Below are 24,892 nucleotides of genomic sequence, written 5' to 3' on the forward strand. Positions count from 1 at the left end.
TTTTAGGTCAAAATAACACTCCCAATGTGTTTATTGGCCTCAAATTAGGTTACACGTCAAATTTCATGTCAAAATGACCTAAAATACCCTTCAAAACAGGGGTTCGATTGTTTCATCAAACCCTAGCCAAAAGTCGCGCGACTTTTGGCGACATGTCACCAAGGTCCAATACGGCGACACGAGTCGAACCTTGGTTCTATTGCAAGTCAGCATGACGAAATTCTTCTCTTCTACTCTTGCTTTGTGATAGAGAGGAAAGACAGCAAAACCCAGATGCTAGATTCCAGTAGACACTGAATTTAAAATTTGGATTAATGTCTATCAAAGCAAGATGAAATTGGATTAAACTGCAACTTTCAATGCCTTGGGCAAGGATTTGTTCAAGTTGAAAACATCAGGCTATTTTTTGGGTTCATGAAAAATTTGAAGATGACTTGGTAGCAGTTGACTAACGAAGCCCAATGACAGGAGACATTAGTAATTGTATAAAAAGTAAAAGATTAGATTAATAATTTTAAAAAATACACAAAATAAGATAATAATTAAGCTAAATAAGGACTGTTTTCATAATTCTTTCTTTGGCTTCCCATGGATGACTCATTCGAGATCTCCAAACCAGCTCACCCACATATGACATGTCAAGTAACATAAACAAATTAGATTTCCTATAAAGCCTGCATCAAGCCAATGCAAGCAAGTACTATTACATCCTAAGGCATTGACACCCCCAATCTGGGAGGAGCTGCAAAATCCTACCCGCGGCTCTCATACTGAACTGTTATAAATCACAAGAAGATCGAGCCCCAAAGTGCCAACTCGCGACATTATATGTTACATAGACAATTTCCTTCCTCTCATTCACCACTGATTTTCAGGTCATCCATTGAATGAGAGAAACCATTCTTATCCCGAATCTTGTGAAACTCAGATTCTATGGTTTGAGCAATCTTCTTTTCTTCTAGGTTTGGCTCAGGCACATCTACATGGAAAGAGCATTGTTTGACAGGTGCAATCGATTCTTTGCACAGGGACTGCCGCTTGATGTAGTTGTATAGATCCTGATGAAAAGCATGGTCCAACGAGAAGCAATCATCGGTTCCATTAGTTGAATACCGGGATGAACCTGAACCTTCTCTTTTGCAGAAATGCGGTAGGGACGCATAGTCCATGATCTAAATACATGATGCAGGGTCACAAACATTAAAGATCTATATTGGAACATATAATTAGCAAGCATGATGACTAATAATATAAACTGAACCAAGTACCAAATGTCCAAAAACAAATCATCTGCCAAGTACAATTCCTATATATATTCAAAAATAAACAACTGACCACCAGAAAATACACCAGATGATCTTACCTTCAGCAACTCGTCTTTACCACTACCCTGCAACACCTGAATTTTTCTCCTAGTCCGCTCTTGCAATAGAGGTTTGACTACCTGTCAAAAGTTCAGGAGAATGCATGAAGTTGGCATGAACTGGGTATACACTGTCATGCAACAATTACTGGGGTGTACATTTTCATGGAAAAATTGTGTGGTATACCATTCCAGGAACATACAAAAACACAAGCTGATGGGTGATAAGGTCTTGAATCGCATGCAAAAATTCAGAAATCTACACATGGAGGAACACTGGGTTTTGAATCCAATAAAGGTGTTAAAAGGCTGACCTTCCAACAAGCTGAAAATATGTATGGAGCATTCACAATGTAATATGTGTCGGATTTCTCTGGATAGTTTAGATCGTCAATGGTAGATATAGCTGTCAATAACTGCATTGGCAGATGAATTAAAAAATAGCTAAGCAAACACCAAAGCAACCAAGTGAACTGCTCTAAGCTAGGAGCATCTCTACACAGAAATAAAAAATAAGCACTTATCCAGAAAATCTTCAACATAAAAGGAGAATTGCTTTCTGATCATGCAACTCTTAACAGAGAAATGCAGGTGAACAAAGATAAATGGAAGAATCATAGAATGAAATGACAAAATACACAAAGATGGAGGATATACTCTGCAGTTGTTTGTGATTTAATATCAGTTTCCTCATTTTTATCCATAATTGCTCTAGGATGGATATCAATGGAAAGGTCAGATGGTCATCTCATGTCTACTCCTTGAAAACTGTGGAAACAATCATTCCCACAAGGATATGTGCTCAAGAACTTAAAAGGTCATTTAAGTGGGTTGCCCCTCGTCATTGAAGATGATGGCATAGAAATTGCTGGGACCTTCTTCAATAAAGTTCAGTGAATATGCCAGAGCAGCGATTGGAATAATCGTTTCCGAGGGCAAGCACATCCCCTGTCTAAATCAGATTAATGAAAAGTCAATAAATCCATCCATTGCTATAATATTCAAATGGATGAAGACTGATTTTGAATTATGGAGAGGTTCATATCTTCTTTCCTCTCCCCTCACCAAAAAAATCATAATAAAATGCCATGCTAGCTTGCTCTATTGCAGACCCGACCCTGAGAGATGCATTTTTAAATAGCACTGGTGCTTGGCAACACCAGAAAACCATCTGTGACTGGTATAAACGTTGCAACACAATTGTAGGTTAAGTTAGAACCAAATATGAACTAAATGAGGCTTCTTAAGCTCAAGTCCAAGTGCATACCGAAGTTCAACTAGGTTAAGGCCCACAAAATCATCAACAAGAGCATAGTCATAGCTCCCTTTTGTTCAGACTTCAGAGAATAGGAGCCCCGAAGTTTTCTCAGCAATTTGAGTCCTCAAGGGAAAGGCAAATGTATAAGGATTATTTCCCTCATGTTCCGAGTACACCTTAGTTCACCAGCATACACTGCCAACAACTCCATAATTATCACTGCACATTGATCTCAGACTTTTATCCAGAATTCTGCTTTAAACCTGACATAAGCCTCATTTCTAATACTGTTAATTTTGGGGGAAACTGTCAGAGTATGTATTATTGACAGTAATGCCAAAATCACCAATAATTTATACATCAAAACCATTTCATAAATCAATTGAAAAGTTGAACATGGGTGGGGTTTACAAAGAATCAACAGACCTAATACTGCGGGCAAGTGCACGTGTTCCTAAGAGACTTTGGAAAGTGGATGAGAAAGAGGTTCAACTTACTTTACCCCCTCCCATCTAGAAGGAAAGGAGTGAAAGTCAGATATTTCATCCCCTTCTCCCACATAAAACAATTAAGACCAAAGAAAAAGTAGTTTCTAAAATCAGTTAAAAAAATACCTTAATTTGGCTCAGTGCTGAAATCTTTAAACCAGTCATATCCAAAATCTTCACACAGGTGCCAATAAATCGCCCATATTTCTTTGTTGCTGAAGGCTACACAAAACCATTGAGTTAAAAGAAAGAGCAGGGTAAATTTGGATGTGCGAGTGAATATAGTAATGAACCTAAATAACACTCACCAAAATAACACGGTCTCGATATTCATTAATTTGGATGTGCGATTGAATATAGTAATGAACCTACATGAAACAAAGTATGGTAAATTACCATAAAAACTGGAGCTAAATGAAGGTAAGCATAGATACACCAAATAGTAAAACAACACCGTGGAAGAAGCACATCCCAATCTGTGAGTGCTATTGAAGGTGATTCAATTAATTATGTTGCATATACATGTATTTCCCCTTCAAACTAAATAACAATGACAGCTCAATGTATAATTTATACCTGCACTGAGAAATTTGTTGGCATAAAGAAACACAATTCTAGTCACACTGAAATGACTGCCTAACCCTCACAGAAAGTTAACAGGTACGTAGGATGTATCTGCATGTCACTGAACACAGATGTGTACCAACTACCAATTCCTTTATCAGAAAGCATCAATCGTTGATCTCTTTAAGCAGGGTTACACTTTCTGAAATTGACCAAAATCCTTTATCTCACTGAATGTAGATGTGTATCAATTCCTTTAGGAGCATACTTAAGAGTGGAAAGGTGTTTGTGTGGATTTTCAACCATTCTAGACTTCTAATCATTTGGGCAGGACATTTCTGTGTTGTTGCAGGCTTCTGTCTGACTCCCTTTCGCCATCTGGTTTCTACCATTAATGATACCATATCTTATTTCTTCATCTCAATCCATGGATGGTCTACCAGTCCGTGAAACGTCAGAGGATCTAAGGCCATCCTAGAATAGAATTCCGATTTAAAAGAAGAATGTGTGACCATTTGACCTTTAGAGCTTACCCAGGGATCTTACTTTTAGGAGGAATTGTTCAAACAAGAAATTTCATAATCTAGTGAATTTTGGCCAGTCCATTATTTTTGCATGAATCTAGAAGGTTAAAAATAGGTCATAATCTTCTAGGTAATTTACCCAAAAAAAAAGAGACAAACTCTCAGGAAAAATAAACTGTTCTCTTTCCTGACAAACAAATAAATGAACAAGTTTTGGATCCACGGAAAAAAAAAAAAAGGAGGACAAGTTCTACCAAGTTGTTAGAATTATTTTTGAAACATCAACACACACTCTTTTTGTTTGTCCACATTGCAAATCAAAGTCATAATATTTAGTTCAGCAGAAGAAGAAAAATCAGCATCTCAATGGTAAGACCATAGAAAGAAACTGAAGAAATATGGTAAGCCTTACAGATGCTTTGTCATATTTGCTGAGCCCCACGCCAATGGCAAAAACAGGTACACCCTATCAAATAACCAAAGAAGCTAAAACTTGAGGGAATTTTGTAATTATCAAAAAAGGTGCATTTGGTGGAATAACTTTGATTTTTTTCAAAATAAAAATCACAGCACCATTTAGCAAGACATTATACACAATGCCACAATGGTATTCAATAAGACTGCATGTATACCTCCTTCGAATAACCTGACATTCCAATAAGCTGGGACTCACGAACTGCTCTATACAGCTCAACCGGAGCTATTGGTTTCTGTTGGAAAAAAAAATTAGAGAAATTAAGAAGGGCACGGGCACAATGTGAGGTATTCTATCTATAAGTTTCATTCACAACAAGATCATCAAGAATCTTCAACATATGCAATATAACTCTCCAACATTATGTATCAACTTTTCATGGTAAAAGATACAGGACAGTATCTCCTGACTCGAGCCAAAGCTCTCCTCCTTGTAATTTGTAAATTTGAACCAAGGTAATTTCAAGTTCAACGGTCTGAAACCACAAACTTAGGGCAGGTCTACCCCTTGTACTTTGTAGTACGACAAGCTAATCTAGAAGTACCAAGTACTTCCACATTTTCACAACAGGATGAATACATGCCAATTGATGATTGGGGTCTGATTTGTGGTTCAATCCACAAACCCTTGATGAAAAGGAAATATCATTGCACAGAAAGTGAAACGAGATAATCAACAATTCAAATTTTTACGTGCAGCTCCCACAATTTAACCAGATCAATTCAATCAAATAGTAGATGGAAAACAAACATTATTGGTTGTTGGAAATAGAAACAGCAACAAATTATGCAGAGGCATAAAATGGCACAATATTTGAATTAGATTAGCTGATTAAAAGATGTAAGTTTGAAATTATTAGTCAAGTATCATGAACTCTTACCGCCAGTATATTGTCAATCTCATTTTGTATTCTCCAGTTTAAACAATCCACCAACTGGAACACAATAAGAGCATTATCGGTACAAAATCAGGAAAGATAGGAAAGCATCTATTTTCCACTTTGGCAACATCATAGTTCTGAAGACAACTGAAACTCACCATTTTATGTGCTTTGGCAACATTCCACTCTCTTGCCTTTAGAAACCGCACCAAAGTTTCTTTTGGATACCCTTGATGCATATTCTGAATCATTAAGAAACAAATATTTAAGTATAAGTTGTGAAAATTCATAAATCAGAAAGTCTTCTCATTAATCACTAGACTGGGGCAGACACAAGCAAGATTTCCTAGAAACAGTATGGGAAAGAGCATAAAAGCCCAAAAACCAGATGTTCACTTATAGATTGCAACATTCACTGTGCCCAAGTACTTATTGCCAATCAACATTAGAACCAGGTAATCTTCTGATTGAATGTAGTAACTCTCCACTGGCCAGTCTCTTTGATTTCATTTTTTTTGTAAATTGTAACCACAAGAAAATCTGCAGTCAGCATGATTCTTATACCAAGGATGTGTACTATGTATTCTGCAGTTCAACAGATACGAAAAATTCCAATTACATCATTTACCTTCCTAAGATTTATTCCGAATCTCTATCCTGTTCCTGGCCTCAGATGACTTGGGTAATCTACTTAAGCTGAAGATTACTTGATGAAGGAGCAAGACACACAAACATGTGAACCACAATAGTTCTTTAGTAGTTCTCTCTAGTATTTTAGCTTGTTATGTGAGGCAGGAGCAGTTAACAATGATAAAAGAAGAAGAAGGAGGACCCATGTTATATCATCACAAGCCCAATGAAAGAGATCAGGCAGTTCCAATAAAAAGAGCCCGGATCATATGATCTCAACGAGGATGTTCAATTGAGAGTGAAAAGTGAATTAGATCTGCCAAGTGCTGCTATATAGGTATAGTAGATTGGCAGCAAAAGTACCCCGTTGTCAAATTGCAGACACCACCAGATGGTACAATCAATTTCAAAGCTCAAACAATTATGTTCAATTAGTACAAACATGAGGGACAAAACTTCAGTAACAACACAAAAAAAACGAACTACACTAAAAGGGCAACCTCAGCATCGAAGAATGGCGAGTTAAATCTCAAATTTCACCAGTTCAAACAACGAAGTACTGCTGCCCCAACTAAGTACATTCAGAGTAACACTTCAATGATACGATGGATATGTACGAGAAAACTCAAAAATTTTGATGGTTGTTAAAAATTAAAAAACGGAACAAAGCAAAGGAAGATACAGCAGTTCAAAGCACGCAAATAAAATCAACTCGAGAGTGCAACGACCAATTGATAGAAAACAGATCCTCCAAGTTCCCAACCAGAAAACGAAAAAAAAAATTGTGCAGTTCAGTGCATATACCAACCTGAAAGGTTTTCTTCGATGACTCATCGACTGCAAACAGAAGAGAAGAGAAGAGAAGAGAACATGAGAAAACTGCTTAGGGATGTTGAAATTGAAGATCAGTGACGCTGAAGAAGAAAGTGAAGTAACCTTGATCGATTAAAGATTCCAACTGCTTGATCGCATCTTGAGGAGCGACTCCCATTTCGCCCCCTTTTTGATCTCCAAAACTAGCTCTTCTTAGTAAAAAGCTAAATATTTAGTAACTTCGATCAAAATTTGTTCTCGTTTTCTTCTTTCTTTTCTCTACTCAAAAAAGAAAACCAGAGAAAGAAGAAGAAGAAGAAGAAACAGAGATATATAAGAGAGAGACACAGAGAGAACAAGAACAACAGAGAGAGAGAGTGTCAAGAAAGGCGGGCCTGAGACGAGAAGGTCTCTTTCTCTGAAATGAAGCTCTGACCTCTGGTCCTTTTTTATCAGGAAGAAACATATTGTTCAATTAATTTGAATTAATAATTACAATTTTCGAAAAATTATAATTAATCGATCAAATATATTCTTTCCATAAAAGTAATATCTAATGTTACATAGATAAATTTTTTTTTTTTTGGTAACAGTTACATAGATAATTCAAACGTAATAATATGTGACGGTCACACTAAATGTTTCGTCATATATGAAATTTTACTTTTGAGGTTTAAATATCGTTTTCGACCTTAATTTCGATTCGTTACCTTTTGAACCGGCCGAAATTCGCTGAAACTTCCTATCATGTTAAATGATGTTGGAGTGTGAAAAGACATTTTTGTCCAAGGCAGTTTACTTTCTTACCATCTACACGTGTGGAATGAACTTGGTAAGAACATTTATGGTAAGGATTCGTGTGACGGATTAGTTTTCAGAAATACCCTTATGCGGTAGAATTTGAATTGTCCAATTATTATTTATTTTTGGTAATTTCACGCATTTAAATGAGTATTTCAAATCTAGGAGGGGGCCCACAAGGGATGAATTAGGATTAGGGGTTTTATTTTTGATTTGTTATAAAATAAAGACGATATTGAATACAAAAAGAAAGACAAAATGAGTTGAACTCATTTATTGAGTTATTCATTACATATTTATAATTGAACTATAATATTTTCTGATATGAAAATATCATAGTCTACAAAGAAATATAATATATATTATCAAGCACAACAAGATGATCTTAATATGGAAGGATATCGAACTATGTTCCAGACAGATTGTGCAGAACTGATCCGAATCTTACATCAACCGAAGACACCAACCCCTCTGACTCTTCAACCTATAATAGAGGATATAAGGAAATTGAAATCGTATTTCCTTGAATGTAGTTTCTTTTTTAGTTCTAGGACTTGCAATGTAATTGCTCATGCCCTAGCAAGGAAGGCCCTGTCGATTACGGGCTCGACAGTTTGGCATTTATCCACTCCTTGGCTGAATGTTTCACCTCGGTTTATGCCCAGGTCTTAATAAAGTTTATTTAAAATATATATATATATATATATAAATGGAATGATAGATTGTCACCCAAAATAGAAGGTACATAAATATAAATATTGACTGCCAACATTATATAATGAGATGGCTGTGATCTTCAATTAATATGGGAATGTGAATCACTAAAATTGTATCATGAAATAGTTGGTATTTAAATTGGAAGTACAATTTCTTTAGGAGTAATGAACATCTATAAATAAATATTATTTATAACATTACTCCTTTGATATCTATCAATAAATAATGTACCTCGTTAAAACCTCTTTTTTTTTTTTTTTTGGAAGATGAGGTTCATCCTGGCCAACTTGGGCGCACCTTGATTACATCCTCAGGGGGGAGGGAGATTCTTGCTGCAATGATCGAACCCATGACCTCTTCACTGATAATTATGGATTTCTACCATTCTACCAATGATGATAAGCCAGAGAGGGATCTCAATTTTTTTAAGATCTCGACGTATAATTTAACAAAAGATTTATATCGTAATCATAACATGTAAGATTACATTGAACAACCAACCGATTTTAACTAGATTGATGGGATTTTGACTAAAAACCTACCAATAATCTTATCATTAAGCTATACATTTAGAATTTTCACATACAAAGATTAAAACTATTTCTTGAAAATGTAATCAAGGTGTACATAAGATCATAAGCTCATTTGGACAAAAGTTTAAAAAAAAAAAAAAGAAAAACCCTTCACATATATAATATAACCTCAAGGGATTAGTTTCGTTGACAAGACTAACGTCTCAATGTCTCATAGTATAACGTCAAGAGTTCAAATATCTTTCGGGTCAAAATGAAACTGTAGTGTATATTTTTATATGTATATAATTGTTGTCCACCTTTATATATTAAAAAAATAAAAAGAGAGAAAAAATTTATTCACTTACGGTAGGTGAATCAGACACGCTGTTCAATGCCTCACATGGTAGTTGCACATGATGACTAATGGTGGGACCACCTTCACACTTGACTGGGTAAAGTTCGGGTTAAGATTCTTTTTCTTTTTTTGGGGTAAAGTTCGGATTAAGATTCCGGTCCATCGGTCATGGGTGATCTCACATAGAATCCGACTTTATATAAAATTTGAAATCATCATCTTGACTTTTTTTTTTTTTTGGTAATCAAATCATCATCTTGACCCGGCCGCCATTAAAAGTCTAAAACCCTCGTGATTATCGCGCTCCATAATATTTTTTTTTCAATTCAGTAAATGTGCAGCATTGTGCTGTCAACGGTCGAGATCTAAATATCGATCGAGATTTCAATCTCAACCTTTCAATCACCTACGATTTGAACTGTCGAGATCAAAATCTTCGGGTATTAATTATTAGTGACCTAAGAAAGGTGAGGGTGTCTTCCATTTGTTTGTGTGACACAGTAAGACAACTGCCTAACATTGAGAATATCGAATATCAATATGATTGTAATTTGTAAGTCACAGTCAGTGAAATTGTTTGATTTGTTCACATGTCCTATTTCAACCACAAAGGAGCTCAGATTAAAGAGTTTTACCTAATTTAGTTTTAATGGATGTTTTCTTTGCTAAAAAACAATTTATGTACATATCATACAAAATTACATACCACTGGTGTCATTCCAGGTTAATAAACTACCTACATGATTTTAAGTTGCATGTATTGCTATATTAGTAAGGGCCGGTTTGGTTACATGAGTATAGAGTCATAATTCATAAATTTAATTGTTTGGTTAATCTGAATTTGTGGAAATTTTATTATGAAAATTGTTTGGTCGATGTGATTTTTGTGAATGCGCAAATATTTAGTGCTTTTATATCTGAATTTCACCCCATACCCATAAATCGACAGATTCATCTTTTTAACCAAAGGGTATAAATCTCACATTCATGAACAAATCTCTGGATTCATGTAATCAAACAGTTATAAATCTCCGATTCTATTTGATTTTATGAATGTCAGGATGGCCGAGTGGTCTAAGGCGCCAGACTCAAGTTCTGGTCTTCGTGAGAGGGCGTGGGTTCAAATCCCACTTCTGACAGCTTAATTTTGGGTGAGCGTGGTTGGTTCTAATTGCTGTATTTTTTTTTTTTATTTTTCTTCTTCGCGCGCGAGAGGGAGAGAGAGAGAGAGAGGAAAAAAAAAAGGGTATAAATCTCACATTCATGAATCCAAATATTTAAAATCTCTAGATTCATGTACAACAGGTAACCTTAGGGCCTGTTTGGTTACATGAGTCTGGAGGTTTCAAATATCTAGAGATTTCAAATCTATGGAGTTATAATTTATAAAATTAGATGTTTGGTTGTGGAATGAAATCAGTGGATTCATCCTAAAAAACTATTTTGATCGACGTGATTTTTTGACTGTGCAAATGTATAGCTTTTTCGAAATCTCTGGATTTCACCCCTCACCCATAAATCTACAGATTCATGTTTTTAATGTTAAAAGGTAAATCTCTAGATTTCATGAATCTATAGATTTTTACAACCAAACGGGTATAATTCTCAAATTCATGAATCCAGAGATTTCAAATCTTTGGATTCATTTAAACAAACAGATCCTTAAGGAGTGGCGGCAAAACTCTTGATTGATCAACGCGAGTGAACTGTTCTTAGACGCTTCGTAAAACCGCACCACATCTACGAGAGGAGTTGATGGATGAGTAGGCTTCCCCTTTCGATTCACGTAATGTGATTTGGGACACGATGAGAGTTTGCGTGTCTCGGTAGGAAAGAGATCACCGGAGTATAGCACAAGATTGCCTTTTCTTGCTGCCATGGGGTCGACCTGTGAATCCAAATATTTAAAATATCTAGATTCGTGTAACCAAACAGGCCCAAAATAGTTTAATAAGGTGGGCGACTTAAAGTTACAAAAAAGTTGGTCCTTTAAGTTTATAGACAAGTTTGTCAAAAGAGACACCAAAATGTAATTGGTTATAGTAGTTAGTTACCCAATAAATTATAGATATTCAATTCACAATATAAAATTAAATACAAATATTAATAAAAAAATAAAAAAGAGTAAGAGATTGAATACCTGATTATGGAGAATATTTATGAATAAACTCCTAATCTTTGGATTTTCCAATATTTTCCCTCTCTACAATCGGCATGGTGAACAATTGTCGGTAATCTCCATGTTATTTGACATAACTTGTCGAGGATATTTAGGAGCTTTCCTTTAGGTTTCACAATTATAATTTTGTTTATGTGATTCCAAAACTTAACCCCTGTGCTGATTTTCTGGAAGAAATCGAATTAGACTGTATCAACCTTTCTAATGCTCTCCCCACCTCTGTGCGAGATGATGCTAATGGAAGATGGCACTATTGGTTGTAATTTTTGTGTATTATCTTATATTAATACAAGCTTCCAGTTGAAATAAATAAATAAATAAATAAATACATAGAGAAAAATTTTTAAAGATTTACAAATTAAATGCTTTTTCACCAAGAAACCAAGCCTCCCTAATTTACAATATTATTGTCTTCTATTATTATTATTACTATTATTTTGATATAAATGTCTTTTATTTCTTTTAAAGCACGAAAAGGAGAAAGAAGCCCAAAGCCTAAAAGAGTCCATTTTATATATAAGTATTACTTTTACATGTACTAGAGAATAAAGAATTAGTGGTGGTTGTGATATTATAGAAAAAGCTTTAAGAAGTAACTTTTCCTCATGTTAATTGATGGATCAGAATTCCATGATAAAGAGATAAAGCAAAAGAGAATGGGTCTTTCGTGGATTACACAAAAAAGTTTCTTTAACACTATATCTCTCCATAAAAAATGGTAAATTCAATTAAAATATATTAAAATAAACATAAATAAAGATAAAATATTGTTTTAGATAAAAAGTACCAATCTTTTTTTAGATAATAACCATAAAAAATTTATGTCCTAATATGTTTGGATGAAATACGACCAAGAATCTAATAAATAAGTTCCTTAACTTTCGTATGCCGTAAGCAAAGAAAAGCTATCCAATTAGTAGACAACAAAACATAAAGAAACTACATATCATAAAACACAAACTTGCGAGAGGCATTACACATACATCACATCACAGTAGAGCTAGGATTTAACATTAGGGGACAAATAATGATTACGAAATCTTTTTCATTCTTTAACTTAATAGCGATGAATTTAGGCAAAAGAGAAAAAGGAAAAAAAAAGTTATGTATTGTGCACTTTGATTTATACGAATTTGTTAAATATTTTAAAAGTTAAATATTGACAATGACCTCTTTACTTATTGTCTTTATTGTTAAAATTTGTATCCAGTTAGGGGGCCAAGTGTTGCCAAAAAAACTGGGGAAAGGGGGATGAGTGGCGAGGGGCACAGCCCTGGGCCCTAGGGAAGCTCCGACACTGCATCATAGTAAATAGAACAAATTACACTGGTACCCCAAAATGGAGGTCTTAAAGCACTGACACTCACTTTATGTTTAAAAAGCATATAGACCCTAAAATTAGATTTTCATTTGATATATTTATCCAATTTATCACTGAAAACCTTTCAGACATTGTTTATTATAAACATATTTTTGAAAATAAATAATAATTTAATTGTCTTTAATGATAACTTTGACAAATATATCCAATGAAAATCCAATTTTAGGATCTTTGTGTTTTTTAAACATAAAATGGGGTGTCAGTGCTTTAAGACCTTCACTTTGGGGTGCCATAACAATTTGCTCTAGTAAATAATGGTCAAGACATAACACTAACTTCTATCATCCAGTTTTACCTAAATAACAAATTATTACATATAGTTTACCTTGTTAATTTTTTTTTTGGGTAAATATTTACCTTATTAATTAATGTATTGATCATAAAATTTTTATTTAATATAAATTATCCATACAATTGTTGGGTTTGCAAACCATACTGTGCTTAACATTGTTAATTTTAAATAGAAAAAAACATATTTATCCTCGTTAAATCTGGTCAGAAAAAAAATTAAAAAAATACTTCAAATTCAGCTGTTTGTGCTTCACCCTCTCCTTTTTCTTTTTCCTTTTATTTTATTTTATTTATCTTTAAAAATCAAAATGATTTTTAAAGCCAAAAAACAGAGTATTAGAATTGTGAAAATACAATTGATGCTTTATCATCACTCATTATTCCAATAACGTAAATGTAATAGAATAAATACCCAGACCATCGTACATATTATAGTTTACAAACCCACTAAATGTATATATAATTTGTTCGTTTATTTATAATATTTATTAGAATAAATTTATTTAATTAGAAATTTTCAAAAACAATAGAAATAAAAAAATTAATAAGTATTGTATCAAAATGACCTTTTCTAAAAGAGGAATTTTCCAATCAATCAAGCATATGTTTAATAGTGTTTATAATAAAAATTATCTCATAAGTATTTTGAGTTATTATTCTGACGGTTGGAGGTGGAAACTAGGAGCTTTGCAACTATATGAAATATATAATTATTTCTAGAACTGAATATTCCTCTGTTTTTTAGTTTTAAAATCCATTCTAATTATACCAAGATTACATCTTAAAGATATACCCAAACTGTTTATTAGTTTATGATCTTGTACTTTGTCAAAAATTATGTTTTTCTTTACCAATAGTGAAGTGATGCCTTAATGCCTTATCTTTATTATCCTTAGATACGATACTAAAGGTTACAACACGAGAAACATTCTTTAGAGATTGAAGTCTCATCTCTTTCTTTTCTTCTTTTAGCGAAAGTTTTTGATCATTACGAGTAATGAGAATCAAAATGTTGGGAGCGCCTTAGTCTATTTTTCTTTTGTCGTAATTAAAATATTATTTGACATTATTTTAGAAATTTTATTCGATAATGGGAATATATCCATAAGAAATTTTGTCTATCTTTAACAAGGGCAAAACGAAATTGATCGTTCTTTTTTATCTTTCTTATGATTGAGTTCTCCAACATCATATGGTCAAAGGAATCAGTAATGTTCGATTCAAACTTATAAGGTATAAGGTATGTTTGACAACTTTTTACTAAAATAGTTGTTTTAAAACCTTAGGGTATATTATATATCATGGGTTTTTTTCACCATATATATGAACAATATAAATATTTTAGTCTTAAGGAGCATTTTGAAGATCTCACTTTTCATCATGTTCGTAGAGAAGCCAACTTTTTTCACATATGCGCTAGCAAAGGAAGCAATTCTAATGCAAGAAGCTTTTATTACAATTAGAACCCCTCTGTCGTCTCTGTAGGTATGGATACTTTTGTATGATAAAATCTACAATGGTTGTAATCGCAATTTCTCTCTTTAATAATAGGTCATCTTTTACTCGCCCTACCCCATCGGCCCAAAAAAAGAGAGTAGATATTATGAGGGAAAGTGCATCCCCAGTCCTTTTTTTCTTTTCAGTAATTATCAAACCAATAACGGGAAATGGGGGAATATGGAGAATTTTATCAGGTCCATTTTTGACAAAGAAATAGATCATTCATTTCTTTTTGGATGTGACTGATGGACATATGTCCTTCATTTAGAGATAAATAAATGGTCCACTGATAATTTTTTTTTTTTGGTAAGTAAGATTATCATTGAAAGGAAAGGCAGGGTTACACAAGACATCTTGATTGCATAGATCAAGAAGCCAAGATTCAGAATTCTGTCAAACTGTCCAGCCTGCTAAGGACAGGGCATTTTGTGCAAGGGAATCAGCAATTGAGTTTGCATCCCTAGAAATGGGACTAAAACTTAAAAAGTGAAGTCGTTGGATATGAATCGAATTTCCTCAATGATGGTTTGCATAGCTAGAGGAGGAATAGCACTTGGATCATTCAATAGGTTCACCACCTGTAGGCAGTCTGATTCCACTTCGCATTGCTGGAAGCCATTAAGGGTTGTATATGTGATTCCTTCTTTAATAGCCATTGCCTCCCCAGTTGCTGCAGAAGTGAAGTTGCCAGGTTCAGAAACTGCAAAAATGGGGATACCTCTATGATCGCGAAGAATGAAACCTATGCCTCCCTGTTATACTGATAAAATTTTGACTCTATAGGTTTAGGGATTCTGGGAAAAGAAGGGGCAAAGAAGGTGTGGAGGAACAGAGGTTCGAACTCAATGCCTCTTTAAATTTACTGTCTCTACAGAAGAGCTGCTATCGTTGTTAGGGACAGAGGTAATCCAACGAAGGGAGGCCATGCCTGCCGCTACCCTCTTTTTTTAATTTTCATTTTAGCCCTCTTTGTTTTATGGTTATTTTGCCTTCTTTTCTTGGCCCCTCTCCTTTTTATTGGAGAAATTTTTAACCGATAAAGATAACGTGTTTTTTTTTTTTGTTGAATAAAGGGTAGAAAAGTCATAGTAACTCCGTAATATTAAATCTCGACTCTGTCCCTCATCATTGTCAAAAAATACATCACCATTATAAAGTTTCATGCTTGGCTAGCTATGCTTTCCAAATGTCCACTACTTGATGTGGAAAGCAACAACCATGAAATGGAAATCCATGACCAAATTTCTTCCTTTTAAGCAAAGTCAAAAATTTCAACTTTATTTTTAATCTTTTTCTCCTTTAAATTAATTATTGCTTTTAATGTTACATGGAGAAGAGAAGGGGAATGTCAGGGTGTACCTCAAGAATCCTGATCTTCTCCCAGTCGGGGGAGCTCCCCATGGCTTCCTGACCATAAAAACCAGTGGGACAAAAAAGGTTTTTTTTTTTTTTTTTTTTTTAATTTCTTCCCAAAAAATGTTTTTCACGGTAGGCCCTACTGATTTCTGTAGTCAGAAGCGTCGAGTGCTCCCGTCGAGGTCGCTGATCCGGACTCGTACCTCAGCGTGGGACACGCAAAAGATGAGTGGAGTGTTCTACCGTTCGATGGATTGTCTTTTGAAAAGAAGAAAGAGACAAAATAATCAATGAGACAAAATTACCATGGCTGGCACCACGTCACTGAAGCTCAATTCATGATCATCATAACGTGTAAATTGTCTTTTCCACATCAAAAAAAGAAGAAACAGACAAACGTGTCGTCTGTCTCTTTGTCGGTACCGGTGTCGGGGGAGGTATTACCATATTGGTCTACACCGACCGATACGTACCGTGTTCCTTTGATGTTAGGTATTATTAATTATTAATATGACCTTTAATCCCATGAGGTCTTGACTTTACTTAAAATTAAATCTTATTCAATTCTCATAATTGGATTGGACCCTTTGTCAACAAGTTTTATTAATTGTTTCTTGATTTGTAATTAATTAATCAAGTTGGGTATTGATGACGAAACCTTGCGTTATGTTTAACAGCTATTTTCTCAGGTGAGTAGTCAAAGTGCGTGTAAGTTGGGTTGGACGAATGTCAATTCCAGAAAAAACCAAGAAAAAAAAAGAAAAAAATAAATCTAGTTTAGTATTTGTTAGTGCAAAGCTTTTCTGTATAGTAGATCTTGCCGTTCCAATACCAGAATAGGTCGAATTGACTCAAATTGGTCCGAATCTGAGGTCTCTTTCTTACCTGATCAGCTCTATTTTTGCAGTCACTAGACAAATGATCGTTAGATACGGTGCTGATTGCTTTGATCGGTGATCCATCTCTGACGATCAAGTCAGTTCTAGCTCTGAACTGGTAAGTGACCCTAAGCGAAGGAACACTCTTGTTCTAAGTTGCAAAGGGAACCAGAAAAAGCTAATCTCAACCTGAAGAAGTGAGTCAGCTTGCATCTTTAGATTTGACAAAAAAAAAAAAACTATAATTTAAGTTAGATCTGTATGACATCTCATCAAGTCTAGGTATAGTTGAGAGCTAATTATTTTTTAATATTTATTTATTTATATAGAAATGAATGGTACTCATGAACACACACAAAAATATCAAGTGATTGGTATATGCGCATCTTATGATGTGTACATGGACCAGTGGTTCCGTGGTCCTCAACTTTGTGATAATTGCTAATGGTCCTAGTTATGTTTATGAGCATCGATCCATGATTTTTCTTCTAATGCAATCTACCCATTCGAAAAACCCAAAGCTAATCCCTTCTAATCAATGTTTCCCAAAAACTAGTTTTGCAATCTATTCATAAGAGAAAAGAGTGAGAGTGGATCGAATCTGGAATCTATCAGCTGTTTTTTAACGTTAAGTTAGACTTAGAAACAACATTGTTCTAGGGTTAACGGCTTAGAACTACTGTGCTAAAAAACTTAGTAAATAATAAGGGAGTAAATCATGCTTATTACTGGAACCAACGATCAGTGAAAGGTATTTATAAGTGTAATTTGACTCTTTGTGGTTGTTCGATCATCTAGCATGGCAATGGTCTCCTACAAGGTTGACATGTGGATAGTAGCGAGATGACTGTTCTAATGGATTTACCACTGACACTTGTGTGGCAGGGGAGGTTGACGTGATAACTCCTAGTCTATACACCCGATAATTTGACGGGAATGACATTTTAGGCGGATGTGGGTAAGATCAACATATCTTCTGATAGGTACGATTGTTAGATAACTCCTAGTCTATACACCCGATAATTTGACGGGAATGACATTTTAGGCGGATGTGGGTAAGATCAACATATCTTCTGATAGGTACGATTGTTAGATAACTCCTAGTCTATACACCCGATAATTTGACGGGAATGACATTTTAGGCGGATGTGGGTAAGGTCAACATATCTTCTGATAGGTACGATTGTTAGGCTTTGAGATACAAAGTTTTTCTTGCCTTTTCTATTATCAGGACAAAGGGTTGAACCCCCTTGTCTCGACAATTGCATGATTTCCTCTTTCGAGGTTGGAATCGATCCCCTAGGCTTGACAAGGTTGATCGAAGACGAACCCTTGGTGGTTCCGATGCTCGCGACTGAGGCTTGGGCCTTGGCTAAGGTCCATGATGCCCTTCTAAGGTCGAACCTCCGGTTTGGTTCATTCTGGTTCAATTAGTTTTCTGGTCTATTCCAAGGTCAATGCCTTTGAACAAAATTGAAGATAAATATATTTGATTGATCACCATTAAAGCAAACAGGACTTGAGCATTGGAAACCATATAACCTTCCAATAGATTAATAATAAATAATTAAACAAAATAAAAGAAAATGAAAAGACAAAAACCTAACCCCATGCCATTCTCACTTTGTTTGACCTTGTAGTCTCCCCCTAATTTTATAATCCATTAATAGAAAAGTTGGCCTATACCTTTTCAGATCTCAGGGTGAGACATTGACACGTGTTGTGCTTTTAAGAGACATATTGTTTGGTACTTAAATTTTAAATTATCGGTATTACGTATTGTATCTGTTAGGAGATCTTAAGAGACGTATCATCTGATATCGAGTATTGTATCATACTAACCAATGTATTTTAGTACAATTTTATGAGATATGTACCGAGATATATTATATCGATTGTGTTCAATATGGATACGTATTAATTAGCATTATATCGTATCGTGAGACACTTTTAAACTTTTTTATTGATTTATATATCTATGGGGTGCAAGAGTATCTATTTTCTCCATAATGCTTCAAATTTATTGATTTATGTTTCAATTATAAATCATAATAGGGTTTATATGTCATAAGAGTTTGGATTTGAGAGTAACAGAATCGAATATATTCAAGCATGACCAAAACTGGACCAAAACAAAAGGGACAAGAAGTTGAGGGCAGATTTCAGCCATTGATTTTGATTTTAAGAAAGGATTAGCTCTATTTCAGAATCCATCTCATTGATAATATATTCTCTAATTTATTTTTGTGGGGGTGAAAGTTCTCTTTCCCCATGGTGAATTTCACTATTAATGGTAATTTGAGGCTATGGTTAGTCTTAAAAGTTCATCATTAGCTTTCAGTCAAGTTTGGAATCTAGATTTTACTAGAATTTGGCCATGGTCATAAAGAAAGAGTAAGTATAGGTCGATTCTAAGGCCAGTCAACCACCTCTGAAGCTCAAATCAGATTCAGAAACAATACTATCTAGAGGTTAAAGACTTAGAAAGCTAAGAAGACGATGAACAATAAATATTCAATAAATGCAGTCTAGATTGATTGCTCCGTAGGCCATCAACTTTGAAGTATTCTTCAATGCTTCTTTGAGAATTCAAATGGGCATTGAAGAAAAGAAAGTGGGTTTGATCTCAAATTATAATTACAAAGATTAGAAAAACCTAACTTAAGACAATTAGGTTGGATAATTAATTAACCTAATTAAAACTAGAGCCAAGACCTTGTAGGGTGTCGGTGCCCTACCCCCACAATAGAATATAGAGACTACAAAGATAAGTAAAGCTAGCATTGAAGGCCTAAACCAACCATTTTTTTTATATGCCCTATGTGGTCCAAAATCTACATCAAGTTGGGCCTTGAGAACTTGGGTGTCATTTGGAGATAGTTTTTTCTATAACAATGAATAATTAATGGTGAATCTCTCTCTCTCTTATAGGTTTGAAATGCTTTGGATGCTCATGTAGTACCATCTGAGCAATGGGCAACACAATATAATATAATTTGCCAGGTAATACAAGATCTTGGCGTATTTGAAGGATGAAACTCTCAGGAGAAATGATGGGATTTTGTTTAATGGATGTTCTTCTGATATGAACTTTGAATTTAGCATAAATAATTTCATTCTCACACTCTTCTGACGGAGCTATGCTTATTTAAAAGGATTCCAATAGAAAAAAAAATGTACTACCGACTTTAATTTGATCATTCTTTTGTTTTTTTTTCTGTTACAACTATGTTCGTCTTTAAAAAGAATTACAATATAAAGTTGTATGTTTAAATGTTGACTTTTGAATGGAATATCCATATAAATACTAAGGGATCCTTTATTTGTATAAGGTTTACAATTATGTGTTGGTAGTTGTGCAAGTTTTTGCTTTCTTATTTTGACCTTTCAATTATATATCTTAGTTATGACTTATCAGCCCTGATTGGGACCTCTTATCTTGAAGGGGAAAAAAAAAATCTGTCTTATGATCATAATGGTAACTGTGCAAGTTACCATTATGAAGTTTGTGGTTTCATAACGGGCCGGTGCTGTTCGGGTTACAAATTGACACCCTCATCCTTCTGTATTTTGGGAACTCCCAACATTTCTTGGATTTGATGACGAATGGATTACGATACATTTCAACTAAAGAAGATTCCACTTTTGTCAAAGCTAATTTCTTGTCTTGTTGGGTCCGAAAACAATTCCAGCACCGCTTTTATGGTCATTGTGTCCTCCACATCAGCTTTGCAGAATATAAAAGTATCATTTGCAAAAAAGATGTGAGAAGTCTTGGTGGAGTTCCTCCCAAGATGAATGCCCTAAAACAGATTAAGAGAACGGTATTCATTTAAGAGGCGAGATAACACTTCCATTACAATCAGAAAGAGATAAGGACTGAGTGGACAACCCTGCCTTGATCCCCGTGTAATAGAAAACCACATGTATGGGGATCCATTAACTTTGATGGAGAAAAAGGCAGAAGAAATGAGAGAGTATATCAAATGACATCAATGCGGTTCAAAACCTAAGAACTCAAAGAATTTGATGATGATACCCCATTCAGTTCTATCATACACTTTAGACATGTCAAGCTTAAGTGCAACGTATCCCACCTTCCCTCGGGTTTTACCCATAAAGTAAAAAATTTCTTGAGCTAGTATGATGTTGTCAGTGATTTGTCTATTGGCCACAAATGCTCACTGACAGGGAGAGATAAAGAAAGGCAAAAGGGACCTCAAACATACTGCTAAGATTTTAGCATTAATTTTGTAACTGATATTACAAAGACTAATAGGTCTAAACTCTAAGACAATGCATGCACCTTATTTCTTAGGTATGAAACACAAAAGTGTGGGTTGACACCGAATGGTAAGATACCATTTGAGAAGAAAGATGTGACAAAATTAATAACCTTGATCCAACCACGTCCCAATGCTTTTGGTAGAAAAATGCGTTAAAGCCATCAAAGAGCGTTGTGAGGGCCAAGGGAAAATACCACATTTTTATTTCAGAAGGGGTTGGGCTGGTGGATATCCCATCCGTTGAGATTCCCAATGGTGGAAGAGGCTCTCAATAAAATCCGGATCCAGCAAGTTGAATGGGCAGAATAAGTTCTGCATAAAGTTAGCAAAAATATCCACAATATCATTGGGGTCGGAAACCCTTTCACCATTATGCATGATGGAGTTAATTTTTCTTTTATGATGGTTGATTTTGGATGACAAATGGTAAAATTTTGTATTTTGTCGCCATCCGCAATATGGTAGCAACTTGATTTTGAAACTAGAAGTGCTCCTCCGCATCCAAAATCCAAGAAAGCTTATCCATCTTATGGGAGATAAGAGACCGTTCTGGATCAAGATCCTGGTGTAATGTTTCTATCTTGTTTGCCACCCTGAAAAAAAGATTGTCAACATTACCAAAAACAATTTTATTCCATCAATGGAGGAACCTTGAGAGGTTAGCTAACTTTCCGATTAGAGAGGGCTCGAGATCCATGTTCCAAGTAAGACTAACATCGGAAGAGAATTTGGGGTGAAGAAGCCAAGCATTATGGAAATGAAATAGTTTTTATCCTCCCGGAGAGGTAGAAATTGTTTGTAAGAGGATAGGGTTGTGGTCCGAGCCAAGAGCAGGTAATTTGGAAATCAGAAGGTTTAGGACCTTTAGGTAAAGACTAATCCAAGATGGTGAGAAAAAGATCATGTCAAGTTTCTCTTTCACAAGGTTGGGCAGTTTTTGTTTATTGGTCGAGGTGAAATAAGTTTTCGAAGCCGAGAGCTCAAAGAGGTTGGAATCCCTAATTAGTGATTATAAGAGTGGCAGAGCGGGAGATGGTTTACATTGGGAACCGAATTTATTGTTGGCATTGGTGAGTTCATTAAAATCTCCCATAACAATAAAATGTTCTGGGATAGATTGAGTCAAAGTTGCAAGCTGTTCCCAGAAGGGCTTCCTTGGATATTCGAGTACAAGGGGGGAGCATAAATAAAAAGAGTGAAAGTAGGGGCGGATCCTCAACCCGTAGGCGGAGCACTTTGTGCTCTCCGACGGCTTTTTTACCACCACAAATTACAGGGGGCCCAGGGGTTGGGTGATGGGATTTTTTTTTATCTGTGGGGCCCACCTATTTTGTGGTGGTAAAACCGTCGGGGAGCATTCTATTCTCCCCTGACGGAGTGATGATCTGGGTTCATAGGAGAGATCCACTTGATCAGAATCAAAAAAATTCCGCCAGAACTCATTGGCAATCCAAATTGTTTCGTCCCAAGACCCACATCCGACCTTTGAGACCCTAGTCCCTACACTATTCACATGGCCGAGAGCTGTGAAGCCCCTGAAGTATTGCTATTTTTCAACCATCAACGATTGATGGTCTTTGCATTTTGATAGAATTGATATTAATATATGGTATGAGTTGCCAATTTATTTAGATAAATTGACCCCAAATAGGTGATGGACAATACAAGCATCATGACTGTAAAAACAATCTAAAATTCTTAAGCGAGATCTCCAGCAATAATTTCACAAATTATCCAGAACTTGGTTGGTCACAGTCGTTTACGTATGGTAACAAGCAAGAATCTTGTGTCTTTTTCTCAAGTTGGGTCTGCAGCACTGCAAGTCAAAGGCTTTTGAATCTTTTTCGGTCAAAAAAAGGCTTTTGAATCTATGACACAGAGAAAGAAACGAGGCAAACATGGAACAACGGTCAAAGTTAGGAGTTCTTTTTTTTATTGGCCGGAAAAAGTTAGGATTAGCAACTGGTGCCGTTCCCAATCAACCAATGCACACAACATAGTCTGGAGACTTCACACGACTTCTGGGTTTTTTTTGTAGAAACGCCATTTTGATTTCTGTGGTGAATCTGGAATGGAGGAGGAGATATGGGTTGAAGATGAAGTTGGGTCTTCTAACCCCAACAGCTTTACGATCAGAAGCAGTGTTAGTGAGATAGTAGAAGAGCTTGATGATCATTGCAGAGACAAAAACCTCGGCACGATCCAGGAAGAATCTCGGAGTGTGGGTGATCAAGATTACGATGATGACAGTGTTTATGTGGCAGTGGGGAAGAGTGACTCGAGCATGGATGCTCTGAAATGGGCTTTAAAGCACTGCCTCAAGCCTTCCTCTGCTGTCTTTCTGATTCATGTTTTCCCAGCGGTTCACCACATTCCAACGCCCTGTAAGTCTCTCTGTTTTTCTCAGTTACTAATAATAGGAGCATTTGAAAAAGATTAATTCTACTAGAACTGGCAATACTTTCAAGACAAAATGGTGAAATGTGTCTGTAACTGAAAATCCATTTGGCTCATTGATGGGTTTTGTATTTGAACTGTGAAAACATGACTGAATTAAACAGAATCACCAATATTGGCTGACTGAATCATAGAATTGTGACAGTGGGTAAGCTTCCGAAGAGCCAAGTGAGGCCAGAGCAGTTGGAAAGTTACATGAACGAAGAAAGGAGCAAGAGAAGGGAACTCCTTACGAAATTCTTGAATTTCTGCACTGCTTCTCAGGTGACAAAACAGAGTCTCTCTCTCTCTGTCTCTCTCTCTCTGATCACACTAGTGATCATAACCGGGATTTAAGGTTTCTGGAATAATTGCAGGTGAGAGTAGATACCATATTGATAGAGAGTGATTTTAAAGCAAAGGCAATGCTAGAACTCATTCCAGTTCTAAGCATAAAAACACTTGTAATTGGCACCAGCAAATCCAGCCTTAGGTATCATTTTACCTCAACTCTCAAAATATAATCACGCTGTTTAATTTGCAAGTTCAATTTTAATCATTTGGCATTCTCAAATTGCCAAGAGGATTGTTTGTTGGTCAGTTTTGAAATGTGAATTCTGTTGCAAACTTTTGCAGGAAAGGGAAGAGGAAAGGGCTTGCTGATGAAATACAGAGGGAGTCACCTGGGTTCTGTGATGTTAAGATCATATGTGAAGGCAAAGACGTAAGCCGACAGATGACGTTAATGGCAACTACGCCAACGAACATGGCTTCGCCTACCAGTTCTCTGCGAACACCAACCCATGATAGTGAGGAAGAAATCCATGGTCGTCTGGATGAAAATGAGGAAACAGTTACTCCAAGAACACCCAAACAAGGATCACACTCGGGAAATAAAGATGGTAATAAGAACAGCGAAACAGATAATTCATCTTCCTCTTGTAGCTGCTTCTTTTCCAGGTTTACATAATCGATTGCACTCTTGTTGTTAGCATTGTCGACTTAAGATGTAAGCAGAAGAAATTCTTCAGAAACAAATTTCTAAAAATGTTTCAGTAAGAACTAGTACAAATAATGTAGCAGTGTAACTTTACAATTTGATTTTCCAGCATAGAGTTTCTTATCGAAACAACATTACTAATGGGGGAGGGTGGTGGGGGGGGGGGGTTTGAGATGAAGATCATTTACAATATGAATGAGAC

General features: G+C 35.5%; 2 protein-coding genes and 1 non-coding gene across 3 annotated transcripts; 2 read left to right on the forward strand and 1 right to left on the reverse strand.

Annotated features, from left to right (window-relative positions):
• Window positions 1-522: 522 nt before the first annotated feature.
• On the reverse strand, window positions 523-7,430 carry LOC149003939 (SEC14 cytosolic factor-like). The gene is made up of 11 exons (XM_089168584.1): window positions 7,119-7,430; window positions 6,991-7,019; window positions 5,711-5,794; window positions 5,553-5,606; window positions 4,830-4,907; window positions 4,610-4,663; window positions 3,418-3,477; window positions 3,236-3,331; window positions 1,678-1,779; window positions 1,364-1,444; window positions 523-1,172 (listed from the first exon to the last, which is right to left on the reverse strand). Exons 1-11 carry the CDS (start codon window positions 7,171-7,173, stop codon window positions 855-857), a joined length of 1,011 nt encoding a protein of 336 aa, XP_089024710.1. The 5' UTR covers window positions 7,174-7,430; the 3' UTR covers window positions 523-854.
• A 3,008-nt stretch (window positions 7,431-10,438) lies between these two features.
• TRNAL-CAA (transfer RNA leucine (anticodon CAA)) lies at window positions 10,439-10,522 on the forward strand. Its single transcript has one exon. It is a non-coding gene; the product is annotated as a tRNA-Leu (tRNA).
• A 12,707-nt stretch (window positions 10,523-23,229) lies between these two features.
• LOC149003941 (U-box domain-containing protein 35-like) lies at window positions 23,230-24,813 on the forward strand. The gene is made up of 4 exons (XM_089169443.1): window positions 23,230-23,638; window positions 23,857-23,975; window positions 24,068-24,183; window positions 24,327-24,813. Exons 1-4 carry the CDS (start codon window positions 23,326-23,328, stop codon window positions 24,658-24,660), a joined length of 882 nt encoding a protein of 293 aa, XP_089025569.1. The 5' UTR covers window positions 23,230-23,325; the 3' UTR covers window positions 24,661-24,813.
• The last annotated feature ends 79 nt before the right edge of the window (window positions 24,814-24,892 follow it).

The sequence above is a fragment of the Hakea prostrata genome, chromosome 9 (genome assembly GCF_041222555.1).
Source record: "Hakea prostrata isolate BN-2017 chromosome 9, UWA_Hpros_2, whole genome shotgun sequence".
In the NCBI taxonomy this organism is placed as follows: Eukaryota; Viridiplantae; Streptophyta; class Magnoliopsida; order Proteales; family Proteaceae; genus Hakea; species Hakea prostrata.